This window comes from Sardina pilchardus, chromosome 20, assembly GCF_963854185.1.
Source record: "Sardina pilchardus chromosome 20, fSarPil1.1, whole genome shotgun sequence".
Taxonomy (NCBI): Eukaryota; Metazoa; Chordata; class Actinopteri; order Clupeiformes; family Clupeidae; genus Sardina; species Sardina pilchardus.
The window spans coordinates 9031617-9041413 of record NC_085013.1 but is presented as its reverse complement, the minus strand read 5'-3'; the positions used below and the strand labels follow the sequence as shown (position 1 = coordinate 9041413).

General features: G+C 47.0%; 1 protein-coding gene across 11 annotated transcripts in view; it reads right to left on the bottom strand.

Annotated features, from left to right (window-relative positions):
- Positions 1–9797, bottom strand: part of hectd1 (HECT domain containing 1) — a 38854-nt gene that overhangs the window by 1447 nt on the left and 27610 nt on the right. For 10 of the 11 annotated variants that reach the window (XM_062522296.1, XM_062522297.1, XM_062522306.1 and 7 more), the window contains exons 27-40: positions 9506–9662; positions 8974–9208; positions 8336–8390; positions 7773–7955; positions 7046–7250; positions 6678–6760; positions 5660–5787; positions 5303–5504; positions 4867–5004; positions 2549–3216; positions 1785–1863; positions 1386–1479; positions 1106–1256; positions 465–609 (exon numbers count right to left, since the gene is read on the bottom strand). In XM_062522296.1, coding sequence (XP_062378280.1) covers positions 465–609; positions 1106–1256; positions 1386–1479; positions 1785–1863; positions 2549–3216; positions 4867–5004; positions 5303–5504; positions 5660–5787; positions 6678–6760; positions 7046–7250; positions 7773–7955; positions 8336–8390; positions 8974–9208; positions 9506–9662 — 2523 coding nt within the window. The remainder of the gene's footprint in view (positions 1–464; positions 610–1105; positions 1257–1385; positions 1480–1784; positions 1864–2548; positions 3217–4866; positions 5005–5302; positions 5505–5659; positions 5788–6677; positions 6761–7045; positions 7251–7772; positions 7956–8335; positions 8391–8973; positions 9209–9505; positions 9663–9797) is intronic. The other variant, XM_062522307.1, reaches the window with a different exon arrangement.

The window sequence follows — 9797 nt, the reverse complement described above, 5'->3', positions numbered from 1 at the left end:
ATTATGGGTACATTATTGTTAGAGGCAAAAGTATAACACCATGACTATGTCCGATACAGTACTATTCTTTGCTGATTAAATTTTTTTTACGATGCAAATTCGATTCTGCAATACTTGCTGATGCCAATTTATTCCTCCCATATATTACATGTCATAGCTTCAGCGATTTTCTATCTTGGCGTGCTCTCGAACTCGATTTCTTTTCCAATTTCCGCTGTGACACAAGAGTATAAAGCGGTTGTGCGCCATCTTGTGGACTTCGGAAGCAATGTCACACAATAATACTAAATTAATAAATAACAATATGCCGCTAGAAATACAATTTTCTCCCACCTCTAGTGCACAAACCCATACCATTGTTACCATTACAATTCTGGCCCAAACAGGCATCATAACACCAAACATACAGTATGTGATCTACGCATCTCTCTCAAATGGCAAGTAACCAGGGGGCTGCTCCATACCTTGCGGACGATAGTGAGGCGTGGGTGGAGGTTGGCGAGGCCGCCAGGGGGGAGGGTGGAGCAGCCGGTGGTGAACTGCAGGAAGGCCTTCCTCTCGTCCGAGGACATCCCGCACAGGACCCGCACAAAGCGATTGAAGCCCGGGCTGTGGAGGGAGGGAGGGAGGGAGGGAACATTCAACACTCAACTCCAGCCTGAGGCTACAGCTGACTTTTAAGGTCTGCCGTCTCAAATAAACTCTGACATTCAAGCTAACACACTGCAGTCAAAGACTACTCTTTTTTTGTGTGAAAGCCTCAACCTTACGTGAACCTCACAAGATGGCCATGTGCTTTCACGTGTAAATCATGCTCATAACATTAACCCATCATTGGGGCAAGTCATAATTAACTAAGCTGTCAAATTACCATTCCCTCAAACTATTATCTGACCATACGTTTATGCAGCTGTTGCCAACATCTACTGTAATTTCCCAATTATTAGCCGTGAGGTTAATACATGGGGGAAGTTAATATGGTATCAATATGATTTTGTTTCTTTTAACTTGCATAAAACACTCTCCTGCGGCTTATACACAACGCGGCTAATACACAGGAAATAACTAATGTTTGCAAAAAGGGAAGTTGCCCGACCCCCCATACCTGTCGCGCGTGTAGCCTAGTTTGGGCTCGGTGTAGTTCACCACGTCCTCAGCCGTCCAGGATGGAGACTGGTTTCCGCACAGGATCATCTGCACCTCCTTATGACTGAAAGAGCTCAGCTTCTCCATGGGGAAGACCCTGTTAAAGCCCTCTGAGGGGTTGGGGAAGGGGAGGGGAGGGAGAGATCGCATTGTCATGATCACAACCATGTGAAGACGAGGCAGCGTCACATATCTGAAGCTTTTGGCCAAACACGTTCCATCGCACATGACGCACGTACCTCTAAATGCCTCCATCTGCTTCTGAATGCCCGTGTGCATGCCAAAGTCAAACATCAGTTCTACATACTCCTCTGCATTCTCCATGGTCACCATCTGGGAGATAACAAAAAAAAATCACAGCATTAACAACGAAACACGATTGATTAACACACTGTAAATCACACAAGGTCCACCAATGTCAAGTTCAAGTTCTCTGAAATCACTGCTAATTTAGGAGGTCAACAGTTTTATAAAGCATAACGCATTCCCTGCTAAATGTCGATTTCATAGTGATTTACTAGGGAACCCTAACCTAACAAAGACACAGGCGGGTAGACTTATGCAGTGAGCCTGTTCAACAATACGCAAGCTGTTTGAGGTCAACATACTCCAACGCAAGGTCTTGTTTGCCCACATACCTCATCCTCTCCGTTGGGCTTGAGGTCCACAGCCGCGAAGCCATGCACTTTGGATGACGGGCAGAACTGGAAATTCAACCTGTTAAGAAACATCAGGTCAAACAATGAGGAAAACTTCCGCACGACTCTCCCCCATCTACCGCTGTAGACTGAACTGTAACGTAACAGCTGGTTATAGAAATACTGACAAAAGCACCCATGAATGGGCATTGGGAGAAGGCTAGCTATAATATATTAAGGGTATACTATGGACACTAAATCAAGTCCCATTATATTATATGAATATCAGTGTTGGTGCACATTTTCTACATACAGATTAACTGTGTGTGTGTGTGTGTGTGTGTGTGTGTGTGTGTGTGTGTGTGTCTTAGTACGTGTGTCTCTCTCTCTGTGTGTGTGTGTGTGTGTGTGTCTCTCTCTCTCTCTTTCTGTGTGTGTGTGTCTTAGTACGTGTGTCTCTCTGTGTGTGTGTGTGTGTGTGTGTGTGTGTGTGTGTGTGTGTGTGTGTGTGTGTGTGTGTATCTTGGTGTGCGTGTCTCTCTCTGTGTGTGTGTGTGTGTGTGTGTCTTAGTACGTGTGTCTCTCTCTCTGTGTGTGTGTGTGTGTGTGTGTGTGTGTGTCTCTCTCTCTCTCTTTCTGTGTGTGTGTGTCTTAGTACGTGTGTCTCTCTGTGTGTGTGTGTGTGTGTGTGTGTGTGTGTGTGTGGGTCTCTCTCTCTCTCTTTCTGTGTGTGTGTGTGTGTGTGAGAGTGTGTGTGCGCTTACCCCAGGTCCTCCACGCTGAGCGGTGGCCCGGAGCCCATGGGGTTCTTGAGCATGAGGTCCTGCAGCCGCGTGTTCTTCTCGTCCTCGCTGAGCGTCTTGCTGGTCAGGATCTGCCGGCGCTTGACGGCCAGGTCCTTGACCTCGCGCAGGAAGCGCGCCCGGTGCGGGTTGACCAGCTCAAAGTCCTCCCACGTCAGCAGGCCGTGGTACCACGCCGGCGCCTTGGGCTTGGCCGGCTCCAGGATGAACTCGCACTTGGAGTCCTCGTCGAAGCTGCCCACCGAGTAGCAGTCGGGGCCCTCCTCCGTGGACGTCTCCGTGGACTGGAAGTCCGACAGGAAGTGGCGCTCGCTGAGCGTGGAGTCCATGGTGGTGGTGGTGGTGCTGGTGCTGAGGCCGCCGCCGCTGCCGCCGCGCGACTGGTACAGCAGCTTGCCCACGTTGCTCTTGATGTCGCCCATGCACAGCAGCTTGAAGAAGGGCTGCGAGATGGGCAGGTCCACCAGCCGGTTGTCCTGGATGCACTTGGCCAGGAAGATGCCCAGGAAGAGGAAGAGCTTGCTGATGCGCTCCAGCTCGTCGCTGTCCTGCGGGAAGGGCGCCGGGAAGAGGCCGCACGAGCGCTGCACGTAGTAGCCGGGGGGCTTCAGGCCGCCGCCCAGATCCACCTGGAGAAAAAGAGAGGCCGCTTATTTTTTAACTTCACTTCCTAACGCCACTCCAAGCCACTATAGGGCTGTCACTGGTGATTACACGATTATTCAAGGAAATACTCGACAGATGAGTTGGCAATGAAAGTAGTCATTCATTCGAGTGGCTTATTCAATAAAATTCTAGAAAATGGTGAAACAAAAAAAAGAGTCAATGAGTGTTTCGCAAAGCCCAAGAATGTGTCCTCAAATGTCTTGTTTAGTCCACACACCAAATATATTTAATTTACCAAAATAGCAGGAGAATAATTTAATACCTTTTCACCCAAGATGCCATTTAAATACCTAAGAGGCAATTAAAAAAAAAAAAAAAAAAAAAAAAGATTTGAGCATGCATTTAGCATATTGGCCTATAGCAGGGGTCGGCAACCTGCGGCTCCAGAGCCGCATGCGGCTCTTTAGCGCCATCCTGGTGGCTCCCTGGAGCGTCTTCAAAAATGTATGAAAATTAATGGGGGGATTTTTGTTAGTTTGTTTTAATATGGTTTCTGTTTGAGGACAAACATTCTTAACGTTTTCCAATGTTGTAAAAATGTGCATAATAAATATTAGAGTTCAACATTTCTGTCAACGAAGATTTGGTAGCCTGCGACACACGTTTCAGGGCGGCGCCGTGCCAGGCAGGTGACTGTAAACCTATGGTTGTAAACAAACCGGCGGGTGTGTCAGCATAGGCCATGCCATGGATCCCAAAGGGAAAAAGAGAAAGATAGCCGATGAGATCAGAGAATTTAAGGCAGAATGGACCGAATCATTTGCTTTCATTGCCATTGCGGAAGGATTGCCTGCATGTTTGCTTTGTAATGAGAAGTTGGCGAACAACAAAAAGAGAACGACATTTAGAAAGACATTTTCAGGGAAGGCAGGCTACATTTGCAGCCGACTAGGCTACCCAGTTGGGACTGAGAGAAAAAGTGCGATTGCAGTAGCCTACTTCTGGAGAAATTTTGTTGCAACCTGATAGATATTAAAACGTGGAAAACAACGGTTCACGGATGTTGATTACATGAAGTTGAACTTAAAGCATCATATAGCCTACAGCGGAGTAGTCACGTGGTGTGTCATTCTCTCCGAGATGCGCTGCAGGGAAAAACATTTAATCATGAAAGCTCATATGTAGCCTTGTTGTAGCCTACTTAGTCATTTTGATAAGGCTAATAAAGATAATATACACTTACAGCCTGTGTTGCCTTCATATAAGGCTTACATAAGGCTTTTCATTTTTTGCGGCTCCAGACAGATTTATTTTTAGTTTTTTTGGTCCAAAATGGCTCTTTGAACATTTTGGGTTGCCGACCCCTGGCCTATAGGCATACTTACCAGGATTTTTCTGCAACACCACCTTACAACAGACAAGTAAATCTGGAGGACCCTATATGTATGCAATGGAACACCACAGAAGGAGCGCCACAGCTTGTAGGGACATTTATTTTAAAAGTAAGCCCTTGTAAACAAGCCTGCTCCACATTGTGGTCTCGTCAATCTCACCCCAACCGCACCCCACCCCCCCCCCCCCCCCCCGCCCGCCCGGTGCTTGTAATTAGCGGAGTGTGCCGGCTATAGCCGCAGCTCGGTGGCGGGTGAGGCGGGCGAGGCGGCGCTACTTGCCTGGCGTGACTCGTCGTCGGGGAAGTCGTCGTCACAGAGCCAGATGCCCAGAGAGGTGCGCTGGAACTCGGCCGCCACGAGGGCGTAGAACTCCAGGGTGGGCCCCAGCCCTGTGCCCTCCTCGCCCTGGAACTCCACCTGGGAGGAGCAACAGGGTCATGTGATCAGGCTACACACACACACACACATCACTGTTACACACACCATGAGGTACACCTCGTATAAAGTAGTCAATATTACAATGCCAAGACAACACTTATTCCAAGTCATCACCAAATTAGATGAGCGCCATAATGCACAATCACTGCACTTGATATTCTGGCATTTCAAAGACCATGAGAGGCTGTGAAGTGTATTCTATCATAGCAAACAAACAAACAAACAAACAAATAAATCCTCCACTCCTGGACTGGCTGATGGCCTCCGCTCTCCTCACCTCTAAGACAGACTTTCTGTCGGCGTGGATCTGCATGACACTCTCGGCCCACTCCATCATGCTCTCGCCGCGGGGCACCTTCACACGCTCGTGTTTTAGGCGGCCCACGCGGAACTCGCCGGGGTCGTCCCTCCGCACCGTCGTGGACGGCCGCGTTCGCTCCATGGTGGCCTCCCGCCGATTCTGAAGCCACACTATCGCCCTAGAGGGGTGGATTGGCACACACACACACAGTTAAACCCAAAAATCATGTAGCGAATGCACACACAATGGCACATCAATAAAAATAGAGTCAGCAACTTTTTCGTGGAGAAGAAGAGAAAAGTCAGCACTGATTTCAGATCTGCTGACGCTCACCTAGAGGCTCCAAATGCTGTGCAAGTAAAGTACAGTTGCCGGGTCTCGAAAGGGATGAGGAAAGGACACTTGCTGGTTAACTGCTCACACCAGTCAGGTAGGGCACCACTCGCAAGGGCCAGTGGTTCCTTGGGAACAGAGACAGAGACAGAGACAGAGACAGAGACAGAGACAGAGAGAGAGAGAGAGAGAGAGAGAGAGAGAGAGAGAGAGAGAGAGAGAGAGAGAGAGAGAGAGAGAGAGAGAGAGAGAGAGAGAGAGAGAGAGAGAGAGAGAGAGAGAGAGAGAGAGAGAGAGAGAGAGAGAGAGCAGAAACTCCATTTAGGAAGTCATCGTTGGGTCATGAAAATGCAATTAAAAGTCTAGGCCGTTATTGACCAACAGAGAACGCGTTCTTGAACCAGTTTAGTTCAGAATTGTTTGGTGGAAATGCAGGCTGGTTCACTAGACAGCACCAAGATTCAGTTTTGAACAAAACTAAGGATGCGTCACCAACCCTCACTAAGAGGATGGTGAATGCATAAACAAGAGATAATTGTATGCAGAAATGTGACAGCTGTTACATTTAAAAAATTTAAAAAAAAGCTATGTTCTTGTTGACCAGTTTTGTTTTTTTCATGGCAACAGATGATATGGACAAAAACACATGATTTTAGCCTTCTCCCCACTGGGGTGCATTTCCCAAAACCATAGTCGATAACTAAGTTAGCAACTTTGTTGGTTGCAATGGTTAGCAACTACGGCTTTGGGAAACGTGCCCCTGAACGGTAGAATGACACGCCCACTCCGGTTCATAGGAAAAAAACCAAACTATTTTCAGGCTCAAGCTCCGAATGAAAGTGCAACGTTCCGAACCACTTTTTGTTTGTTCGAAATGTTCCGAACATGTCAAATGTTGGTTTGCGAACGGGGGTGGAAGCGGTTCTCTGACGGTGGAAAAAGGCTACCAGTGAGTGGATGCCATGTGCAAAATGGGCTGATCCCATAAGCTTCACAGGCCCAGGGCAGGCCACCTTACCTCTATCTGCTGAAGGATCTTAGTAGTAACTTTTTTGCTGGTGAATTCTTCAGGCGAAGCATTGAACTGAAGATCTTCAAAATCTGTGGAGGTAAAAAAGAAGTGGTTTTAGTAGACATCACCTCCACATTTTTTTTATTGCTGCGACAGCGCTTGATTTATTAAATATGCTTCATAAATGAAGGATACTGACTACTAAAATCTCAAACCCAAGAACTAAATTGCTCAATCATTATCAAGAGTAGGAATACACAAATGAGTATGTAAAATGTCTGGGCGAATTGACACGGACACTGTGTGTGTGTGTGTGTGTGTGTGTGTGTGTGTGTGTGTGTGTGTGTGTGTGTGTGTGTGTGTGTGTACAGTACCTTCTAGCAGGCTGCGTCCCAAGTCTCCGCCGACGATGTAGAGGATGCGCAGCAGCTGCAGCACGTCCTCCACGCCGCAGGCGCTCTGCGAGGTGCCGGCCTTGGCCTGCGGGGGCTCGCGCACCGCGCTCAGGATCTCGCAGCTCTGCAGGGAGCCCAGGGCCGCTGCCCAGCCCAGCAGCCGGCAGCCGCGATCGCACAGGTCCTGCCCAACGCAAGCACAGAGCACCAGCCGTTAGAGAAGCCGACCGACCCGGGCCGTCGACCCGTCCACCCACCCACCCAATCAACTATCAACTTGCTAACGATGAAGCAACACACGCATACACACATACACACAATTAAGAGGCACACAAACATGTACAAGCACAGACACTCTTTCAGTCACTGCTCCTTGATTAGTTACTCTGATTACTGTATGATAGCATGGCAGAAATCCATCAATTAAAAAAAAAAAAAAAGGGAAAACAAGTTTGATTGAAATGATACATAAAGAAACTGAAGTTAAAATGAGGTTTACTGATCAGGATTTCTTTGAGTGAACAGCAACAACTGTCTGACACGTGCTTACACAACTGACAGTCAAGCAAGAAGGGAAAATACAACTTTATAGAAAAAATGAGAGAAGAGGAAAAAAGATGTAAATAATAGATGTAAATCATAATAATCATAATCATAATCATAATCATAATAATAATAATAATCACATCTGACGCCGTCGCTATACCTTGTATGCAGCTATGAGCTGAGAACAATTTCTGTTTTTCCTAATACTCTTATTAGTTCCGGTTAATTTCCAGTGGCGCAGGAAAGAGGAGTCTGCATTCTTCTGCATGTAGGTTATCAAGTCATTCTTTGGTAACTCATCAGTGCCAAGGTACTGTTCCACATGCTCTACAGACCAGCAACCCTACAACAGGAAGAACCAAATGTTGGTCTTTCCTGATTGTAAAGTCTCACGCAACACACATGCATTACAGTGACTAGCTCTTGTGTTTGAATCTTTTTGTAGTTGTAGAAGTTAAAGAGGCCCATGCAGTTACACCAGAAGTACCACCAGGCCCTAAGGCACGTCTTTGTAGTAATAGTTGTTGTTGTTGTTTTCAAAGACTTCCTCATGTTAGGGTTTGTGAGTTTTCGGGACAGACTACTGAAAAGCACCATTTACACACTTTGTCTTTTTTAGATGCAGCCACATACAATATTACAGTCAACACTGAATGGCCTGGGTGAGTGGGAGAGAGAGAGGGGGGGGGGGGGGGGGGGGGGGGCGCGTGGACAGGGACTTACCGTCTTTCCTTTCTCCTTCTCCTTATCGGAGTCCTTCATTTCTCTGTACATTATCCTGAAATACACATCAGATAATTATGTAGCGTAACTCACCGTTTTCTTAAATATTCTACATCATCTCAATTTCATTTCTATGTTGTGTGTGCTCCATTTTGTTTAGATCTTTCGCATTTGTCTTCACTTTATACGGTCTACACCTGTTGCCATTGTGTGTTCATAAGTCATCGGGTTTAGTCCCAGTCAAATTTCCCATAGGGACATGAAAGTACATATCCATCTATCCACCTTATTTGTTAACCCAGAAAGCTTTGCGCGTTCTCAGTACGCCAACTAGAATATGCTTCAACTTAGATTTCTTTCGAAATGTTGACAATTCTGCCCTCAGCACGGGTATACTACATAATATATAACCGATATAAAATAGAAAAGTTTACTTTTATATGCATTATGATATGTTAAGCACAGCCAACAGTCATGTTAAAATAGATACAACGCAGCTTTGGCGGAAATAGGTAACCGTTTTCTGAATACGGAGGTGTCATAACGACGCCCATTGTTGGCTAAGGAATATCGTGGATAGATTAAACATAAAGATCTGTCGGGCCCCGAGAGGCACAACAAGGAGGAGGGCGCCTTACGTGTAGGTGGGTTCCCAGATGCGCCGCAGCTTGTCGGACTTGATGCTGCCTCCGCAGGAGAGCTGCAGCAGCTTCTGGACGTAGTAGAAGATGGTGGACTTGTAGTTGGACAGAGGTAGCTCGACCTCCCGCGTGCTGCCCAGTCCGGCCACCTTCAGGATGAGGGCGAGACGCGGGGAGGGGGCGCACTCCACCTCCTCCTGCACCTCGGAGCGCGGGGTGCCTGGGGCCACGCCTGTAAACGGACAAACAGACAATACAGAATTATACATCGTGCTTGGCTTGAGGACAAAGTTAAACAGTCATATGATTTAAATGATAAATAGTTCTTTTTACAGAGTTTGTTGTGTCTTTAGATCCCAAGTTATTTACAGAGGGGAAACAGGAAGACTGCACTACGAAAATATCATAGTGCATGATGCGTTTGTGTACAGGGGATATCTTAAGTGGACAGGGACATTCAGTGGATCAGCACGGGGGAAAAACTGCATGTCGGTGAGTGTGTGTTGGTGGGTCTGCTTTAGTGCCCCACCTGGTGGAGGGATCTCCAGGTCCGTGGTCTGCTGGACGTTGGTACGGCCAGGTCGCGGGTCGAAGGCGGGCACTAGAGCTGAAAACTGACGCTTCAGCACAAAGTCGTCATCCCACGTCCTACGCCTACCGCCTTTGGTTTCATACTCCTCCTCCTCCTGATCACACACAGAAAACACATGTAAGGAATTGCACTAGATACAAGCATCGATTTGCACCATAAAACACATGGATAGTCAACTATAAATCATATTCAAATAATAAACTTATATTCATAAATCATTAAATTATTT